Source organism: Fulmarus glacialis, unplaced genomic scaffold, assembly GCF_000690835.1.
Source record: "Fulmarus glacialis isolate BGI_N327 unplaced genomic scaffold, ASM69083v1 scaffold1836, whole genome shotgun sequence".
Taxonomy (NCBI): Eukaryota; Metazoa; Chordata; class Aves; order Procellariiformes; family Procellariidae; genus Fulmarus; species Fulmarus glacialis.
Genome location: NW_009218509.1, coordinates 1 through 22,196, shown reverse-complemented (window position 1 = coordinate 22,196; position 22,196 = coordinate 1). Strand labels below are relative to the sequence as shown.

The 22,196-nt window shown below is 42.1% G+C and overlaps 1 protein-coding gene across 1 annotated transcript; it reads right to left on the bottom strand.

The window, feature by feature from the left end:
• Nucleotides 1-328: 328 nt before the first annotated feature.
• Nucleotides 329-20,949, bottom strand: LOC104069723 (coatomer subunit gamma-2; the record flags this gene model as incomplete). Its single annotated transcript, XM_009580052.1, has 23 exons — nt 329-932; nt 1,928-2,026; nt 2,425-2,563; nt 3,309-3,406; nt 4,373-4,544; nt 4,914-5,053; nt 5,177-5,239; nt 5,936-6,061; nt 6,964-7,067; nt 8,203-8,278; nt 9,558-9,801; nt 10,206-10,301; nt 11,155-11,343; nt 11,963-12,030; nt 13,321-13,454; nt 14,156-14,313; nt 15,372-15,458; nt 16,627-16,719; nt 17,152-17,227; nt 18,067-18,146; nt 19,332-19,403; nt 20,056-20,136; nt 20,897-20,949. Coding segments are annotated over 23 exons (2,579 nt in total), but the record flags the coding sequence as incomplete, so codon positions are not given.
• Nucleotides 20,950-22,196: the final 1,247 nt, after the last annotated feature.

The window sequence follows — 22,196 nt, the reverse complement described above, 5'->3', positions numbered from 1 at the left end:
ACTAAAGAAACACCAAAATTCATCAGCAGAGAGATGCAGAACTTTCCTCACAAGGAAGTCACCGCAAGGTCCCTCCTTCCCCCTCTCTTCCCAACTTTTGATACAGGATGTTTCACGTCTTTGAGCCCAGGAAAAGGCTGCACTGTTGTTCGGTATTACCTGACATAAAGCTCAGAGAATTGAATATGCCTTGATAGGTGAAGTTTAATCTCTCTCTCTGTACATTGATTTTTCTGTGTGGAACAGAGGAGACAATCATCAAGATACTGTAAATTTGCAGGCTGGCAGACTCTGCAGGTTTTGTGTGGTTTTTAACTGCTTATGTTTGAAATTTAATAGCATCCCTTTAGGAATAAGGGGCTTCTGCTGGGTAAACAGCCATTATGGGCTACTTTTTCTGTACTGAAGCAGACAGAATTAGAACAAGAAATGTCTATTTTATTAACAGTAATTCATATGAATTCCACCACTTGGACCAGTGTTTATTTTGTGTTAATAAAAATCAGTTTTGACAAAAGTCTGATTCCATTTTCTTACCACCTGCATCTTTTATCTTCCCTGCTCTACTGCAAGTGGCCAGAGATGTAATAAGTTAGACGGGAATGTGTAAGTGACAACGAGGGAAGGGACACGGGAAGGGCTCAGTACCAGCCCGCCACTACTGTAACATCATACAAAATATTTACCAAATCAAGAAATAAAAACTACATGCAGGAGGACAGACAGGCTGCTCGATGTCTGATAAATACCCAACCAGTGCTTGCAAAGGAGGTTTCCACCACAGTCGATGCGCTGTAACACTCAGCCTACAGAAGCCAGGATGACATCTGCGGGCGTTTCTTCCTTGCTCCTAACCGTCACCTGCATGGTCACACCATCTCCTAGCGCAAGCCTGGACCTTACCAGCACATCGCAGCCGCCTCTGTATACACCTGGGGACAAAGCAACATTTGAGAGATTAAGTAAGAGAGGCTCCGTGATCTAGTCCTAACCCAGGAGCCAACAACCTGGTGAGTGCAAGACAGATTCAGTCTACGGCCAGTTGCAGAGAGGGGGGAAATGAAAAAAAAAAAAATACCAAAACCCCCAAATCCCCTAAGCTCTTGAGGCCGAGACTGAAGATAACAGATCCTGTCCTAATGAAACAGAGTCAGCAAGCGCTGCTGGAGGACTAGGCTGATTTAAATAGGTAGCAATCAGAAAGCGGGTAGCTGAAGCTCACTTCCAGTTTGAGAAGGCAACACATACTGTAATCCTGTCATGAAGACACAGTCCATTGGCTCAGTGCCCCTGCCTTTAAGAGAGGAACAGTCCTCCTATGCTTCTATTAGAGGGCTTGGAAGTGGCGCTCCGGGAGGCAATTCAGACTGCAGGACGAGCCGTCTCCAGCCCCACTTCAACATCACTATACAGACAGTCCTGGAGTTACCAATTCTGCCTCTGAAATAAATTGAGGTGCATCCCTTCTGTCATGTTCATTGCAGTTTTGCTTTAATAACTGCAATAAAGTTTTGTAGAGCACTTCGACTTCCAGGGATTGCCAAAAACTGTTTGGTGACTGTGGTCAAGGCATACAAGAAGTTGTGGGTACTGCAGGCCAATTCAGGATGTGTCTTTAGTGACAGGAACTTGAAAACAAGGTGGTCCTAGGAACCCCCTTCTGAGATAACCTCAAGCAAGGTTACCCACAGGAAGAATACGTGCACTTGAGAGAGACCCAGCCTAGCCTAAGTACACCCTCAACAGCAGGCTCCAAATCAGCACCAGCTGCATTCAACTCACTGGTTCACTTCAGCTTTTTACAGAGAAAATTCAAAAAGAGCAGAATCTCCTAATCCATTTCCCTTCATTTAGTAAAACAAAACAAAACCCCCCAAATTTTATGTGGGGACATGGAAACATCGAATTCAATAGCATGAATACTTACCAGCTAAGTAGAGCGTGTGAGAATTTTTGTTCTCTGGCACTTTATCTGATCTCTCACAGGGCTGCATGCCCAAAAACTTGATGATGTTATTGACAGCTTCTGCATTCAGAGAATGAATAAGAAAATTACCTCCAGGGTGGTGCCAAGCTTTCTGTGAGAACTAGTTTGCAATTCTCTAAGCACCCATGTGGCTGAACCATTTCCATTCATTATCTTGGTTGCAGCCCCACCAACACACCTACCTTGCCATGTCCCTTCTGCTGTCTTAACAGCCTAGGAATGCACAGCTCCCTTCAACCAGCCTCAAGCAAGAAAGCACTGCCAAGCTTCCACTCACTATAATCCCAACATTGCAACACAAAGCCTTGTTGCTGGGACATCATGTCACATTGGAAGGCACCAAATTCTCCTCCTACCACGCTAAATATATCTCCAGCATGGCAGATTTACCAGGATTACTATGTGGGTCACCAATAAATGGGGAGAGATCATCTCACCGTCAAGGGTTTTAATCGAACTAAGTGCAAAGGTTTCTTCTTTCTCAAAGTCATCTCCCACTTCTTCCCACGCAGCTGCGAAGTTAGGCTTTAAAACCTTCTGAATATGATCAGACACGGTCACCTCCAAATCTTCCAACTGACAGAAAAGCAAGGGAGATTTTCAGCTGCCCATTACAGAAATGATCCTAATCTTAGAAAGGGAAAGAAAGACAAAGAGAGACAGCAGCATTTTGCCACGACAACTCTGGCATGCCTGGTTTTAATTTCAAGAGAAGCACATAATAATAGCATCTAAAAAGCAAAGAGGAAAAATAGTATTTATGGTGGTCATCTGTAAAGCTTAAAAACACTTGCATGAAAACATCAGTGAGACCAAAGGAGAGCAAAAAATAGGGCAATCGCTTTGTAAGTCAAAGCCCATCCTAGCTCTTATTGGGCATCTGAGGACAGAGACTTTCTCAGAATCCAGAAGGAGCCTTTATTTCCTCCAAGCCCAAGAGGCAGGCATTTTCCCGAGATCTGACTTTTCAGTGATTTCAGTGATTTTCAGTATTTCAGTGATTGATAACACGAACGCAATAAACAGAAGTGCAAATGCTTGGGGTGGAGAGAAAGACTGGGCCGCAGTTCTGAAAAAAGACAATGGAAGTTATTTCCTTCTTCCTATCTGTCCCCACAAATTCTATCTAGGGCACTAAAGCTTAACTATTGGCAGAAGCAAGGTTTTGAGGAAAGATCTAGTTACAAGCTGCCATATTTTGGAAATGGTTTTTCAGGCAGGCCTGCTGTTGTCTCCTACCGGCTTCAGATCTGAAAGGAAACCATCAACCCAACGGCCACGTGTATTCAGAATTAGTAACAAAAAACAGTCCTGAACTTACCACATATTCATCATCATAGCCATCTTCTTCTGGCACGCCTGTGTTTGGGTCACAGTCTCGAACAGTGAACTTCATTGTGCAACTGAAAGTACAAGCAACTGGGGAGGAGAAGAAAAGCCTGTACAGATTAGTGCTGCAGTTTCTTTCGCTTGAGCTCTCGCTTCCCAAAAAGGGAGTGGAGAGAATGTGCATTAGCTTTGCCCCAGAAGATGCGACGTGGTCATAGTCAAAGCATTTTTCGACTTCACATAAAATTTCCCCCCAGACTCTAAGATGAAGGCCAAAAGAGGATCTCAAGGGAGGAGTATGCCAGGGCCATAGTGTAACAAGCACAGGGCCACTGCAGAGTGCTGCAGTGCGATCCAGCCAGCATTAGCTACCAGGAGAAACTCTGCAAGGGTTTCTGGCAAGTGGATTATGATCCAAACCCACAGTTCAAGAAATTCAGACTCATTCTGATCATCTCTATTAAAGCGATAACCAAGAAATCCACCCCGCTGATGAGCTGAGTCATGTTAAACCAATTGCAAATCCAATGGAGTTTCTTTTAAGTGTGAATAATAAATGCAAGAAAGGGAAGTTTTATGCCCAAGAAAATCTCTCATTCCTAAATTTCAGTTGTTTCTAATTCTCTAAAGAGAGGAAAAATTGCATTAGCCAGATATGTAGAGGCCCAAACTACCAATCTTTTTTTTTTTCCTACTTGTATTTTACTTTTACCAGTTCTGTTCCTGACTACTACCAAACATCCGTATTTTCAAAGGTACCCCTTTCATTGACTCAAGATAATAAATTCATTTTCCTGTATTACCTGCATGCTTTCCAATCCTCTCAAACATCCCATTTTTAATCGTCTAATACCACTGATTAGTTAAAAAGTGTGTATACTATTTTGCACAAACACAGGTTCTACAGAAAAAACGTGTGACCCATGAGCAAGAAACAGTACTAGAATCTCAGTATGCACTTGCCAAATCCCACACGCTAAACATTTTATTAAACAAAAATTAAAAAACTTCATTTGAGGGATTTGCCACGCAGAACTACTCCCTCCCAATGGGTACCTGCAGTGGGGTCGTCCTGGGGAATCTGGACAAGGGTGTAACACATGCCCGGCTGGTTGTAAGCCAGGCTGGGTGCTGGAATGCAACAGATCACGTCGTAAGCGTCAGACGGCTCCATCTGCACAGTGACTCTCTCTAACAGCTGATCATTTAACGTGTTTGTGCAATCAAACTGCAAAATAAATTGAGAAGGACTTAACATAGAAGAAACATTTCTAATCAAGAATTTTTCCCCAAATCAGCTACAATACTCCACAGCATACAGCAGACAATCTCGCATCTTTGATCAAGCCTGCCGTTCTCACTAAACAGCTTTTCTCTCCAATTTTACTAGAATTCTTTAACAGGTGGGATCATAACCCCCATCCTTTTTTGATCATTGAGGCAAGGAGCACGCACCCTCTTAACTCTACCTTGCCACTCCCTTAAGAGAGAAGCTGTCCTCTCCAGGGCACAGCGACAACACTGTTTATGCTACACCCAGGCATCATTAAGGGCCAACTCTTACTGCACTCTGGCAAAAGCATGTAACTTCTCTTACCTGGAAAACGATGTGATTTGTGAACATGTGTTTAATACAACGAACAAAATACTCCGTTTCTGCTTCTGTGAGCTGCACAGGTTCCGAAGACTTGAATAACGGACCCAAGCTCTTAAACTCTGGAATGGCTGCCAGTTGTTCTGCACAGAAAGGAAAAGATGATGACAGACGCTTAGTGACAGGCTCATTCATTGCTCCCGTCTGACCTGTGGCAATCCTCCCAACACTTCAAGCGCTGGAGACCCACTGATCTTCTCTCATACCTTGGAATATATCCTGACGTGAAGGTGCAACTTTCTCAGGCTTGCTAGTCACTAGGGCAATCTCTGTAAATAAAAAAGCAAGGACATTGTGCCGTCAACTACACCATGCAGGAGTTTTACATGCCGTTGGATCTCCACTAGAAATTTCTTTGCTGCAAACCACTACCAGCCTGGTTCCTCACACACTAAAATATCTTTTCTGCTAGGCAATGTCAGATTGTAAGGAGAGAAGAGGAGAGAATTTTGAGTAAGGATGAAGAAACCACACTTTAGTCCAGAATAGCCAGCAAAAAAGCTAGAAGAAGAAGGTGAAGGGGGAAAAAAAAAACCAAAACCAAACCTTTTCTTAAAGAGTTGCGCAAAGTCAAAATGCAAGAATTGTGCAAGAACATGGAAGAAAGCCAGTGAAGTGACTAAGCGCTTCTGGAATGTACTTTTTCAAACATCTATGAACTAATAAATTCTGATGATGTACAAACTCCTCTCTGATAAGAAGATTAGCAGAACGAATAACGGCATTCTTGCCAACCCACATTCCTTCGGAAGAAGCGCTGTTTTCCTTTATCCGTGAAGATCAGGCAGGCTTGCTTCTGCAAAGCCAGTGACACTGTAACCTGTATGGCATTCAGCTGAGCCACCTCCTGTCTTGGCCTGAACCTACTAGGACAGCAGCCAGTTTACAGACGTCAAGTATCATTACAGCAACCTGCATGCTTATAGCCTTGCCTACAGCCTATTTAAATGAAGCCCAGGTGTTACCTGCTTTCTGTTCAAAGATTGGTGCAGTAGCCAGTGGAACTGTTTTCATATCAAAAGGTTTGTCAGAAGGCTCCAGTGTGTATTGGTGCAGGGCTTTCTCCATCCCAGGAACAGAGACTGTCAACCCTGCAAAGTAGAAGCACAGGCAGAAAAATTCAGTTTTAATAGCAGGAACTGTCAGAGGCCTACAGGCACTACGATATAGGGTTCACAAATGAACAGTGCGAATTTTGGATTTCCCACTGCACCAAAAGCAGTAAGATGCCAGAGTCTGAAAAACTTATCTGTGTGTCAGTTACCTCCCTCTTGAGATATAAACAAGGAAGATTATTTAAAGAGGTCTTCTCTGTAGCCTCTTCATTGGTTCTTGCTGCAGAGAAAAACTCTTGTGAGGCATCTAGAGTTTACAACTAGATAGACACGGTTTGGACTTTGGCTAATAAAAAGCTGGTAAAAGCACTTTCATTTCTCAGTAAATACAAACACACATACTAAATTTTTCAAGACACTGGATAGAATTAAAAAAACTGCTCTGAAGATGATGCAGAAAGTTGCCATTCCAGAGGGTACTGCAGTCTAAACACCTCACTCAAGAAAAGTCCTCTTGCAATAGTCTTAAATATGTTAAATACTCTCCTTGCATGAACCTTCAACTACAGACCATAAAACATCTTTATAACCAATCCTGGCAACAAGATGTGTCATCTTCATTTTGTAATGGAGAAGATGGAGCAAAGATTAAGAAAATTGTTCCAAGTGAAGGAAGAGGCAATGATGAAAAAAGCCCAACCCCCTACTCCTGCTCCATTTCCTAGACAATCCTTCCCATATTTTGCTAAATCTGCCATTCTCAGTCAGCACAAGTACTTCATAGGAAAGCGCTAGGGCCAGAAAAAAACACAGTTCTGTCCTTTCTAGTTACTCTGACCCAAGTCATATTACAGAAAATTATTCTTACAGCAACAAAGCCCACCCATAATACAGAATGTGAAATAACAGCTCAGACTTCTTTCCTTTCTATCACTGACCGTTAAAAATATAAGCAGCATTCAGTGCTATCTGTCTCTGTTGCAGTACATTCAAGTAGAATGTTGCTCTGTCCCGAACTTCGTCATCACTGTCCATCATGCACCTGTTTTGGGGAACAAGAGGACAGCAGTCAGGCAGCTCAGGACATCGTGAGAGCTGAGCTAAAAATGGCACTGACAAGGTTGGACTTGATACTGCAATGATAGTCTGAGCTCCCTCAATAGATTTTCAAATTATGCAAACAAAGTGTTCATACAACACAGTAGTTGAAGTTTAACTTGAAGTTTATATGCAAGTGTCACATCAGAAAACTAAGATTAAAGGAGATGTGTATGTGAATTGTTAACACCATGCACACTAGCTAGATTATAAAATATACACCTGCATTTTATGGCTAATCATTCTGATGGGCACCATGTGGTTGCACTTTTTTTTTTTTAACAGCATTCTTTCACAATAGAACAAAAGCAGAAGAAATAGATTACAAAAATACACATGTTAAAGCTGCTTTCTATGTCAGACTGAAAAAATGGCTGTGTGCTCAAGTATTCACCTAGTTTTTCAGTTATAGTGGGTGGTTTATAAAGAGAGCTTCTCTCTCCCTCCTGGCAACTGCCCTCCCTCCCCACATTGCTCACTTGTCACTTCTTGCAGTTGTAATTCACTTGCACCTCCACTGAGGTTGCCTTCTGCCTGAAGCACTTCATAATTTGAATTCTCCCTCTCACCACAGAAGTCAGATATGGTGTAAGTTTACACTATAGTGCTATACAAATGAAGAACATGACATTTATGGTACAGACAATTTAAGGAGGCTGAATGATCTTAACAAGAGACACGAACCTGTGAAATGGGAACACCTGAGATCGCTACTCAAGTGTACACAAAAGTTATTTATGAGTAACACGGAAATATATTTTCTTGCTTCAAGGGATGCAAAAACTGTACTAAGCCACTGTAGATTTATTACCCACTGAGGAAAGTTCTCAGACCAGATTACTATCAGATGTTTTCATGACCAACCACATCTTTCATTTGCTTATCTCCAGCAGTGCTATGCTCCCTCCTCCGCCAGGAGGGAAGGGTAGAAGACAGCCCTCTCCCGACTCCTCTACTGGTACGTTGTGACAACCCCAGTGCAAGTTCTGATCTGGTCTGACCTTGCTTCTTCTGCGGAGCCAGACCACCAGTGTTACCGACAAGCTCCGCACATGCACAGCACAGCTATACCCACTCACCTCTGCAAAAGCACCAAGATGCTCGGAAGAAGATTCTCATTCTGGGCACCAAACTTTGCTAGCGCACTTACAGCGGCTAGAGAAGAAAAGGGGGAGATGTCAGAGGTGCTCAAGCTACACGCAAACACGTCCTCACAGTCAGATTCAAAGCACTGTGCGTACTGTTGTCCTCAAGTTCCAATTTACACAGGTGTTCACTTTGACACCATAAATCTTTCCATAACACAAAAAGGCTAAACTATTTCCATATTTTCAAACAGAAATAGTTTCGTGTCAGGGAATAACAGAACAAGATCAGCTCAACAGCCCCGCAACTGTTCTGAGAGAACTCTCTAACAGATAAGGTTAGTTCAAGCTCCATGGCTCATTCCAGTTGTTGGCCCCTCTGCCATTAGCTGTAGCTCACACCCCCAGATAAATCGGTTCTTCACACACAGGGGTGACATGCGTCCAGTGGTGACCAGGGCCAGACTGCATCCAGTGACTCTGCAAGGAGCTGAAACTCCTCAGCAACCACTTAGAGCTGCCTGTCCAAACTAATCTAATCTCAGCTCAGCATTGGCCTGAAAAAATTCCACATATAGAAAGAATAGAAAGCTCTGTAAGGAAGTACAAGCTTTATGGCCTTGGTGGTTATAGAAGAATCCGTATCTTTACAATGACAAATTTTCTATACAGCGTATGTTCTCTGGGGGATGCTCTTCATGTGCTCCCAGGTCATAATTAGGAAACTGTGACCAAAAGAGCTGTCACCAAAAATCAAATGCAATCTGGACCACACTGTATTTGTGAGCTCATTTTGCTTCCTCTCTCCCAGCAGTATTTCCTCTTCTAACAGGCAGGAGATCAAGCTGATGCTGATATCCCTCCAATACCAAGTCCCAAGTGTGAAAAAAGGCTGAACACTCTAAAGGATTTGTTGTAAAGGCTCCGCAGGAAGGAGGTACCAGTCTGCAACATGCTTCCAAGGAGGAATCTTTATCTTGTGGAGGGGAGATTTCCACATAAAAAGATGATAAGTCTATAGCAGACAATTATGCTTCTTAGGGAAGTAGCAGCATCCCCTCCTCACGTATTGCCTCTCTACTTTCGGGAGACATTCAAAGAAGTGCCTAGAAGCTAATATATTGCTTATGTTCTGCAAAGCAGGAGGACCAAATGCTGACACCAGGATGATAGGAAGACTTTAAACACGTTGCAGGATAAAATCACCTTCAAAACTGATGCACGTAAGAGCTAGCTCTTCGCAGTGCCTGTGGAGTAACCATTGCCTCCCACCCCCAAACCCAGTTTCAGCCCCGAGATTTCTAGCAGAGCTCAGATATGAAACCATCAAGCATTTGAGCTGAACTTACCAGCCCTCACAGCCTCGTTCTCCAGCACCACCCTGTTGAATATGAAGCGGATGTACTTGGACGGGGATGGAGTCCTCGGCCCCTCTTTCCCCAGCAGATGCAGAATCTTTGTGGCTAGGACAGTATGTTCGCAGTCTTCAATGAACTCGCAGAGGTGAGCCAAGCCCGATTCCTTACTCTCGGGATTCTCCTCAATGATGCTGATTATACAGTCCACAATGGCTCGCTTGTACTCAAAGCCACCCTGGGAAAAGAAAATCAAGGACACTGACCCGGCAGGCAGAGCTCAGACCACAGTGCTGCTCAGTTCCCCTCACGCTTCAATTACTTCTTTCCATCGACAAAAACAAACATTTGTACATAACGAGAAAAAAGAAGCTGTGCTGGATAGCCTAACAGGGTCTTCCCAGTCCCCCCTGACCCACATAGGCACATCATCTGAATAGCTCTTCAGATCAGTTTTTGATGTACCAGCTCTAATTCATAAGCACATTTCAGACAGGTCTGGCTCACGAGATAAACAAGGTGTTGGTAATCAGTCAGGCCCCCCCATCGCTGTGTACCCACTGACATAAGACAGAAGAGACCCTTCATACTATCTATCAGAGCTACGTGCCAACAACTACACGAAGAAAGTTTCAAACATACATCATCCCTGAGCATATTGGAGAGGAAGGTCATCATGACGCTGTGTTTCCGAGGGTATTTCTGGCACAAAGCACTGATAGCCTGTACTACCACTACCTGCAAAACAACAGAGAAGGATGTTAGTCACGTGCATTTATTTTTCTATGAAAAATACAGGCTTCTCACTATCTCAAGCTGTCACCTTGACAGATTAAATTAATGTACAAGAAGGAACAAAAATCAGGTGGTGGAGTCTCAGGTACGCTACCATGCTGCAAGACCTGGCTCTGCTAGAGGGACTGTAATTTAAGACAGACTACATTAATTCAAAGGCTTCACCTCGCTTCCTCTGCCCAGTGATGATCCTGACCTAATTATAACTTAACCAGTTACATTTTGTCAATAAAACTCTTTGCAATTTTAAACTTGTCTAATACTTGTTTCCCTTTCTCATAAAAACAATAACTTAAGACCACTGTACACTAGTGGACAATGCTATGCTCCTCAAGGCAACTCCATGGTGTAAGAGGTACAGGTACAAGTGAACTACCATCCTTAACCAAATTATTACTTGAGTTCCTAGTGACTAAACTTGACAAATGAAGAACAAATTCACAGTTCGCACTATTTCCTAGCTATGTATCAGACTGAAGTGAGACAGACTCAATCAGAACAGTTAAATCCCTCTTCCTCTCCAAAGAGGCAACTAGAAGGCAGTACAAGGTTTTGCAGGATACTGCACAGGAGCCAGGAATCCACCAAATGACATTTATCCTTTCCTGGAGTGGTGGGAGGAAACGACACAGTATATTTAAGTTGGAAAACAGGGGACTACACCTTCTGAATTTCAGGCTGGCTTTGCTCTATCAGACTAAGTCATTGAAGGATTAACACAAGGGAAAAGCTTCATAAAAACAAGAATGGGAGAAAAACCTGCAGCTGGAAAGAGCAGAGGCCTCCAATGCCACACCTTAAACTCATCTGATATTTCTGACACGAAGGAAGAGATCTGTTTCATGAGCCTGTCTACACTGCTCTCACTCCCTGTCTTCAGCAGGGTGGTGATGGCGAGGGTGGCGATACTGCGGTTGGAGTCAGTGATGAGGTTTTCCAGGTCCAGGTTGCAGGCAGTGACTGCAGATGGATGTTTCATGGCCACCTGTAAAGAATGAAATTCCAAATGATATAGGAGCAATATCATCCTACAATTCAAAGCTTTTGATGGGGCAAGGATTAAAGCCCACATTTTTTTCAAGCACTGCTCTGTTCCACAAGGATTGCAACTAAACCTACATCATATCACTGTGGCAGGATGCAACCAAAGCTCAGATTCTTTTGTTTCAGTGTTTCAAATGAACTCCTCTAACTCTAAGTTACAGCTCATGGCTTTGACAGTCACAAACTGCTTCTGTTACGGTGTGCAGCTTTGAAATCAGAATATTATTTCCTTCGCACACATCCTATTCACACTTTTTGCGGTATTAAATACCTGGGACTCCGCTTCTGTACAGCTGAAAGCTCACAAGCTATCCAACTACAGCTTGTTATAGCCCTGCGGTCCAGAAATGAGCAAACATAGCTTGAGTGCAGAGAAGATTTCTGTCACACCAGAAGATCTGGCCAATGGAAAAGCCACTTCTCCAACATGGAGCATTTCCAAATACAGTAATCACAAGAGCAGGTGCTCTACTTCAGGTAACACACCATTAGGCACTTAAGTCTGGCTTCCTCTGATGCTCAGAGATTTATGCTTGTTTAGAAGTTTTGGAAGCACTCACTTTATTAAGGGTCCGTACAGCTGCATATCTCAAGACAGGTTTGGGAGAACTACAGAAGAGCTGCAGCACTGGGGGAAAAAAAAAAAAAAAAAAAATCAAGAGAAGTAACTCACAATAAAATGTTACAGCGTAGCGAATGTTTAACAAAAACCAGCTCCCAGTACTGCAACTCTAGGCCCAGTAATGCCTGAGGAGCAGAAAGCGAGAGCCCTCATGACCACACCAGATGAGGAAAGGGAAATTGCCTTGTGCCAGCACTTTGATATTGAGAGATGCAAATAGTTTAGTCAGAATTGACCACAGCAGAAAATCAGATATAGTCTCTTTCAAAGAAAGAGAGTAGAGAGGAAAGTGTGTGTATATATATATATACACACATATATATACATACACACACACACACATATATACATATATATACATACATATACATATATATGTTCAGTTTTGGGCCCCTCACTACAAGAAGGACATTGAGGTGCTGGAGCGTGTCCAGAGAAGGGCAACGAAGCTGGTGAAGGGTCTGGAGAACAAGTCTGATGAGGAGCGGCTGAGGGAACTGGGGCTGTTTAGCCTGGAGAAGAGGAGGCTGAGGGGAGACCTCATCACGCTCTACAACTCCCTGAAAGGAGGTTGTAGCGAGGTGGGAGTTGGTCTCTTCTGCCAAGTAACTAGCGATAGGATGAGAGGAAACGGCCTCAAGTTGCACCAAGGGAGGTTTAGATTGGACATTAGGAAAAATTTCTTTACTGAAAGAGTGGCCTTGGAACAGGCTGCCCAGGGAAGTGGTGGAGTCACCATCCCTGGAAGTATTTAAAAGGCGTGTAGATGTGGCGCTCAGGGACAGGGTTTAGTGGGCATGGTGGTGTTGGGTTGATGGTTGGACTCGATCTTAGAGGTCTTTTCCAACCTTAATGATTCTATGATTCTTACGTATCTGCATTCAGCTACATGCTGCTAAATGTTCATGCAGCTCTATTCCTAATTTATCACTAGCTTCAGAAGCAAGTTAAAATAACCTCCTGTTTTTCATCTTATATCAGTAATAGGTGGTTTGTGTAGTCGTCTGTGGCACATCTGTGCTACCAAGTTCTCTACCTTCCCTCCCACCCCAACTTCCAGCAGCTGGAAAAAGGCAAGCATCGCACTGTGCCACCTCTAGTGCTCATTCTCTAAAGCTTTGGATGAAATGGGAAAATGGGATCAGCCTGCTTCTCATCCAAAAGCCCTCTAACATGGGGACAATCAGAAAATTCAGGTTTTAAGTCCAGTATTTTAGTTATGCTGTACTGTCTCTGACATGCTTTACCACCCTTTCTTTCAGCTGCATCAGTGGTATGAAGGACTCTATGACCAACCTGAAACAGCAGGTGCCAGCTCTCTGGCTGTGCAGTTTGGGAGATGGATGATTGCAGAAGCAGCTTCGTAAATAACCATTTCATGCTTATTCCGCAGACAGCTCTCAATGAAGTCAAACAGCGGACTTTCATGGCTACAAACAAGAAGACATTTCATAGCATGATGCTGAATTACATACAAACCACTAATAACCACCTTTCCGGGAACTTGACAGAAAGCACAACTAATGCACTGGCTTTCATGTTGCCCACACCGCCATATTGCTCAACTCATACTTGAGCTCTAAACTTTCTGTTTACTGTTATTCTATTCATCTTTACATTATCTTCTTCAAGCTAGAAATGGTGCACTCCAGAATTACATACTTTATTATTAATCATGTATCACACACCACTAATAAAAATTTCCACTGATAAAAGAATTTCATCAGGAGGTGAATTTCTCAAGTAACTCCTCCTCTGCTAGTGGGAAATCAGAATAAGAGAGATCCTTTTATCTATATCCCCACAACACAGGCAGATCCTTATTGCATTTGAAATGCATCTAACTAGACAAAGTACAAAACCTTTCCAGAGATTATTCTGCAGTTTTAATCCTACTCTCAGCTAAGTTTTGGTGGTACGGTGCCGAAACAAAAATCCAAACCCCACCACACAACTGCCACACGTACCACCGCTCAATTCAGTTTAGCATTCTGCATCTGCATTCTATTTTTAACACTACAGTTCTCTCCGTGTGTAGATTTCCACAAACTTTAAAAAACTCAAGTTTCCTAGCTACTGTTTACCTCAAACTATAATTAGTTTTGTAATTCACATGCTGCCTCTTACTCACCCCTCTTCAGATTCCTTCAAGAGTTTGCTTGCAATTCGGATCAGCATGCAGTATGCAAACTGGGATTTCAGTCCAGATTTAGTGAACTTATTCAACATCTTGGAAACTGCAAGACGATCATTTTTTCTAAGGTGATAGAGCAGCCCCAAAGCATGGTACTAGGAAATCAGAAACAGAGATGTGCAGGTATTGAATACACACTGCAGTTGGAAAAGCCAGACTGTAAGACATAAAAGAGGGCTAATAATTGCCGTTTCCTAGCAGAAAGCCTCAAATGATCCAAGTTTCCTGACAAGTTGCAAAGATCTGCAGTATTTCCTTCCCCTTCCTGTCCACCATAAGACACATACTTCTGAAGATCATAACAGCCATGAAGCTAGTTTACTCCCTTTTCTCCCCATTAAACATCAGAACTTCAAAGGCTTCAGCTTACTAAATTATACTACACAATAACACTTGCATTTCTAGTACACTCAACATCCAGGATATCCCAAGGCCTTTAAATGACAGCTGACCTTAGAAAAATCCTCGAGGCATTTATGGTGAAAGTACAAAGGAACATTTCTAGTTGCTTATCAAGTTGTTTTGGGTTTTTTTGCCGTAAGACTGATTCACAGTAAGGCTTAAGGAAGCTGCTAACTAGGCAAGAACAGAGATGATTTTACAGATTTGTTTCTGATCGTTAATCCATAACACTGACTGAACATACAGAATACTTTCGTTTCCACAGCTGTTTGGAGTATTTGTGCAAAGATTTTGCTAATATGGATATCTTACTGAGACTCAGGCTAATCTCTGTGGTCCGGTAGCAACCGGCAAATTTTCTGAAGGCCAAGAGAAAAGATGCTGGTGTTCTGGGAGGTAGTGAGAGAATTTCTTGAGCTTTTTGAAAACTTAGATTCAAAGCCCTTCTGCAACGACTACTGTGAAACAGTCAGTGGCATCCCAGCTATCAGAAGGTTAGCAGGGAAAGGGCAGAGGACTGCACTAAAGAGCCAACTCTTAATTAAGAATCTTGCACTGGGATCATGGAGAAACTCATGATTTTTTGAAGCAGTCAAGTCGTTTCCCTCAAGTCACAATTCTTGTTTTTAAAAGAATAAGAGAAAAAGGAAAACCAGTTACTTTTTCTAAGGTTATCTTAAGAACTCACAGAATACCATTAAAACCCTGTAGTGTATTTAGAGCTTCCTGGGGCAACCACCCTCAAACATACCTGCACCATGACGTTGTCACTAGAAGCTGCTTCTTGAGCTTCGTTGATCCACCGTTTGACTACATCATAACTGATCTTCATCATATGCTGGAAGAAGCCACAAATTGAGACTGCAGACAAACTAACATTAGAAGCACAGTGAAGTACCGTGAGCCTTGTTTTCAGTTTTTAAGTTTAAAGACTTTGAGACAATTTAGGGCTTTTTTGCGTACTATAGGTAACAAAGAATAACTCCCAAATACATAGATTGTATGGATGCACTTGTTTCAATAAAGAGAAAAGTAACTCGGAGGGTTTATGTTTATGTTCAAACAGGACAGAAGACAATATTAGGACAATTCACCTGCCTACGGTTAGTCCAGCAGGAAGACTTCGGTTGTCAGTATTAATACAGCTTTGTTTGCCCCCTCAGGGTCCTAACAGGTCCTAACACAGGCTCTACTCCACCTCATCAGCTGGACCTCTTACCTCCTGCTCTGCCTTCTTGATTTACCAGTGCAGCCAGTCTCTTTATCCTATGTACCTATAAACCACTGTTTTTCTTACATCTCAGTCTCAGACTACCATGCTTTCACTTGTATTCTCCTCTTTAATAAAAATATTAACCTAGCGAGATCTTTTCCAGCCTTTTCTCCTAAACAAGGGAGAGAAAAACAGAGTGAACTTCTACATCCAGCCCTCCTGCTACATACTAGCAAAAATAATCCTGATTTGCAGTCTTATCAGGGCAGCAATTTCATGGATTTGTTTTTTGCAGAGCACAAAGCAGACTGCTTTTAGGTCCTGTTACAGAACTCATACGCTCTTTCAGAGTCATCAGTGTTAGTTCTTCCATGGCACAGAACAGGTTGTTTCTACTCACTCTCACCAAACTGATAAGCACTTTTATGGTCATCAGTGTGCTTGACTTTTCAAAACAGACAAGGCCCCTCCCCAGAGAAATTAATGTTCTATACTAACTGCACAGAGAGATGACTGAGCACTTTGCACTTAAAGTTATTACAGTTGGGGTATTCTAAAGCAACAGAACATTAAGGAAGGAGTTTGAGAAGACAGAGTCTGCTTGAGACAAAGGAAACTCCATTGCTACTATTTTTTGTTTCTTTTCCAGTGCGGAGATGAAGAAGTCATGTCAAAGGAAAAGGAGATGAAGAAAGAGCAAAACAAAGGCCAGGCAGAGCTACACATGCAGCAGACTAGCCTTCCCAGCCACAACACAATGCACAGATTTACAATAATCTACTGCTTTACTTACTAAGGAAGACACCAGTGCAGAACTAGACACACTGGGGACTTTGTCCACAATGGCTTGCTTCATGTATCTCTCAATGGCTTGTAACATCGTACCCTAAGAAAGGGAAAAAGAAAAGTGTTGATACTTTGGACGCAGAGCATAAAAGCAGTATAAGGAAAAAATATGTGCACACCATATTCAAAAGCACCTCAGAAAAAATCTTGAACTAGTTCTGAAAACACACACGTCTGCAAGGGAGACATGAGTATCACCTGCCCAGTCCTGAAGGTTAAGTGACACGATCAAAGTCTACAGCAAAGCAATCTCAGATCGGAAACTAGAGCTCCAAAGCTCCTGCCTTCTAACTCCATGCTTACAGTGCTATAGCTCCACAGAGTTCCTCACATCTGCAGAGGGCTTCAGAGCAGTCCTCCCTAAAGCAGCAGTTCCATTACTACTATAAGAATACACCCTGTGAGAGAGTAGTTTTTCTATTTTAAACACACTCATCATCTCCCCCACAACAGTGATGTGATTTGTACTTACATCAGTGATTCTGCAGAGCGCTCTGATGGCCGGCCCTCGGTAAACATCTTCCTTCCCTGTCATGTCTTTGGTCAAACTAAAATAATCAAAGACATCCTGTTAAGACTTCCTTAATATCTCGATGTCTTGGTCCTTTTGTGACATTCACCTCATCTCATTTAGCTGTTCTTCCAGCTGTTACCACATAACTGCTAAGCTCTAGTATTGGCTAGAAACAACCTTTTAATAATTAGCTATTTGAAAATTATTAACATCAGATTCTGTGGAAATACAGAACATTAAAAAATGCATTGTCCATAATATTGCTTTGCCACAGGCCTGGTTTATTTAGCTCAGCCATTCTCCTTCTTAGTGGCATTCTTCTTTCTACCACATGAAATTTTGGTTTAGATAACAGCAAAGTTTAGTTTGCTGAACAGTTTTTAAAAGATATAAAATAAAACAATCACTTAGCACATGCCACAGATCCAATTTTTCGTCTCGCAACAACTGTAATGTCTATTCTGTAGTCAAAAAAATTGATAGTTGAGCTGGCAGACTGAACTGAGCTTTGCTCTGCTTTTCCCTGACTGCTCCAATAGTGAAGCGAAACGGACGTAACAGCCTACGTTTTGACAAAACCACCAAGCACCAATAATTAAAAAAACCCAAACAACCCAACAAGAAAACAAAGTAGCAACCGATTGATAAACTGTAGGCAAGCCTCTTGCTTTTTTAGAAAAGCCTAATAAGACAGTAGGAAGAAATTAACGTTTCATATGGTGACACATACTCTGTATCATGGAACACAGTGTTTTCGCTTGCTGTATCCTTTATAAAGGGTAATTACATAAAACCATAGCAGCTAAGACAACACATTAAGATGCAGCTGCTTGTTTCAGAGCTCTCATACTTGTTTTCTGTAGGGTCTACTACCTGCTTGTGACAATGATGACATCCTCAGAAATATTGGCCATCTCTTTGATAGTAAGGTAACACATTCTTCTAAGGGTTTGCTGTGAAAGTGTAGCGCAGAAAACCATTAAACTCAATGGATATTATGAATAAACACTTCCTAGAAGTTTTAAAAGTTAAATAGACTTTAAAAGTTAAATATTTAATTTTAAAAGTTAAATAAACTTATAAATAGAACACCTTCTTCCCCGCTTCTATACAAAGTTATAAGCACACAAGTAAAACTATATTTGATAACCGGATAACAGCCTTACTCCCTGCTATCAAACAAACCAGGAGAAGAATAAGAGATATGTATCTTGTAAAATTGTAAGACTGGGAAAAAAAAAAATCCACATGTTAATTATGAAGGAAGTGATACATCACATCTGTATGCAGAAGCCTCACAATTATCAGTTAAAATCTTTAAAAACAACTTCCTCTGATCTATTTGTTATTGTAAAAGAAAAATAGAAATATGCAAAGAGCACTGACACTTTAATTCTTTGAAAGCAAATGACATGTTTACGTTTTTAAAAACCCTACTTTCTAAAATGTGGATATAAGAAAGGTCTCAAACACTCTGTACTTCCAAAATTTTCATTCCATCTTTGAACAGCTACACGTACAACCTTCCCCAGCCAAATCTCTAAAAAACATGAAGTGCCATTTCATTTTTAACAAAAATTAATGAGACCCATCACATGAAGCATACTTCTCCGAGTTCTTACACTCTCTGCAACAGAGATCAGAGAAGGAATTTACATTGGGCAAAGTCCAAAGTTTAATCCAGCATTTCTAGGATGTTCTCATCCCTTGACTCCATGCTGACTCACGAATAGAGCAAGTTGCTCTAGGGAATAGCAGTATTTGATCTGCAGGCAACTTTTAAATTCTATTTTGAGTTAAGCAGATGGGAATTATTTGCAAGTGTAAGAAAGAGTCATAAAATTACACTGATTTGTATATTAAGGCTTTCTGTCATTATACACATTCTTTACAACAGTGATTCAACTCAGAAAAAAACCCCACCACCAAAACCAACCTGCAGAAGTAACTGTATGTTATTATTCAGTCATTTGTGTCCAAACCATGAATTGCCTTCAGCAAGTACTTTGCGGGCAGAGCTTGTTCTCTGAAGTACTTGCCTCACCCTCCTCCCACATCCCAATATCCCAGTGTTTTGTAATTACTGCAAATCCAGACAAAACCAGGGAGACAGCAAGCAGTTAACACTAGGTACTTACATCATTAGATTGAAATAATCTGGTCATTGCAAAAAAAGCTTCTGTGGCTTCAGTGGTTCCAAAGTGTTCACCCTTAAAATAGCATACAAGAAGTGAGAGAAAAAACACTGTCATTATTCATCTGCCTCCACCTTTCAGCCTCCACTTATAATACCTACCCACACACCAAGAATCTTTTCTTTGAGAAGATCTTTTCTTACTTAAAGATAACTCGTGCCAATTAAGACTAAACAGCAAAGGTCCCTCCTAATTGATCGTAACTCTATGTTAAATACTGCCTGACATGCAGGAAACCTGATCTATGCGGACACCTAACGAAAATCTCCTTCCTCATCACGCTTCCAATTCCTCCCCAAACAAAAAGACACCTTCCACTTCATCGCTTCCTGGCCTATCTTCTTACCTCACCTCAGTTATTCCTACTTTAGCTGGGCAAACACAAGTGGCTTTTTCATTGCACAGTGCTGCGGTGATCACAGACCAACCAGCAGCTCTCACTTCGCACTCAGAAAAACAGTCTTAAAAGCTTCAGTGACACATATCTCACTCACCTTAGTGACAAAGTCAGAGGGAAGAACATAATACTACAGCATAAACACTCCATTTCTTATCTCCTTAAAAGCTACCTCCCTAATCTGACAGGAAGAGGTATAAAACTTCTTTCACAATGCAAGTTATCAGAAATTAGCCTCGGGAATATTCATTCTGTCTGGGAAGAAATTACCTGATTCAGCAAGTAAAGGATCTTGGTAAGGATATGCAGGCATCTTCGTGGATTTATAGGGGTCTCATTAAAGATACGTGCCTACAAACAGAGCATAAATACAGTATTACAGTGTAACGCAACAATAATTTCTCTTTCACCATAAAAAGTAAAGCAGCTTGTTTTCAACCAAGTAGCTTATAACTGTTTTCATTCTAAAAATGTGTCCCAGCAAGCATATTCCTGTCACTCAGCTAATGCTTGTTTAGTTTGCTGGATGGGCAGCACTCTGAACAAAGCTCAACGACTTGTTTTACCATCTGGGACTAGCAAAAATACTTTAAAATAAAAGCAATAACAACCCGATTCCTTCCATAGCATCTGTAGCCAAACACTACTTAGCGCTAACCTGTAAGAATACAAAATTGAAATTATTAAGTTCTGACTTAGAGCTCTTTGTACCCTTCAGAATTCCCCATTGTTTAACCACACGTTCACCTCACCACTTGCAATCGTACTTGGAGTACACAAAGAGAAGCAGGAAGACTTGTTATACAGTACATTGAACGAGCACAGGAAAACAGGCAGATCACCTTTTCAGAAAGAGCACGCCGACATCCTGCATGTCTGCATGGAAGGCAGAAGCCACATGTAATCTAATTACCATACATAAACCCCTCATAGAGTAACTTCATGTGCACTTAATTTACATACCCTGTTATTTTAAATTAACTACATGAATTTAGCCATTCAGATTTCCCAAGAGTTGCACTGTAAAACTTCCTTAAGCTGCTAACACTTCCTGAAGGGAAAAAACCAAACAAACAAGAGTTAAACTGTATTATACTATGATTATTCATACCTCCTGAAGCACAGCACTCTTCTCCAAATGCTGGAAAGGATTAGAGCCACTGCCTGAGGAACAAAAGAGACCTCTCAGTTAAGGAAATGCATTCTTCACAAGAAACAACAGAACTGAACATGCAGGAACAGCCCCTAAACTTTACAAAAACACCTCAATGCTACAGTGACATTCCTCTTGGAATAAATGATGTTCTCCATCAACAGCTTTGAATCCACTTTCTTAAATTGTATATTCAGAGTCACAGAAAAAAAAAAGGGGGGGGCCACTTTCAACATAGCTGGAAGGTGAGAAAGAACAAAGGTGTTTACTAGTAAATTTGCCTTAATGCTCCCTTTACATGAAACTATTTACTCTTTTTTTTCTTTTCCTAGTCCCCCTATTTTTATTCCTTCAGGCACAGAAGGCACTGAAGGCATCACGACAGAGCTGCTGATCAGGACCTGAAATAGAAATATATCGATCAATGCACCATTAAAATGAGCTACTCAGCAAACTCCAAAAACAGTCTGGCTGCTGCACATCACAAAATCCTTAACACTAGACTATCTCCATCTCAGCCTTTTAACAGCCCAGATCCAGCCATTAAGAGTAATTAATTTCTTAGAGATGACACTTCTCAGCATACAGAGACCAGCCCTCCAATCCACATTGACAGTGAGCCACCGTTACAAACATGTAAATCCCTCCAAACCCCCACTACTGCTTCTGACCCTTTTACCCCAGCAGTAATTTTTCACTTTCAGTTCATTCCTTTTCCAGTTCTCACATCCCAAGCAGAAGGAAACTGAGAATGAAATGAAACTCAACCCAGCTGGGCACATCTTGCGGCTCAGAAGATCTCTGAGCAGCAGCAACAGAAACTGCAAGACGGCATCAGTTACTACCGGCAACCTAAACTTAATTTTCAGACGATTTTGTGGAGCGAAAACGTGCAGGTGATAGCTTGATTCACCACATCTATGCCTAATGTGATGGTTTTTTTCCCGCCCGCCGGGTACCTGAACACAGCTGCTCCTAACACGGTCCAAACCACAGGGTCTGCGTGTGGGGACCAGGCTGACACGCAGACCCGCATCAAGCCCTGCAAGCACCCTCCTCCTCACCACGGCAAGGGCGGGAAGAGACCGCCAGCTGCAGCCCGCAGGGTTGCAGGGAAACCGGTTCCCTCCGAGCGCGGCCTCAGGGGCCCGGGGCGGGCCCCGCAGCCCGCGGACCATCCTGAAGGGCCGGGGGAGGCTCCGGGGGAAGCTGAGGCACCGGAATGCAGGCGGAGCCTCCTTCATCAGCGGCCGTTACC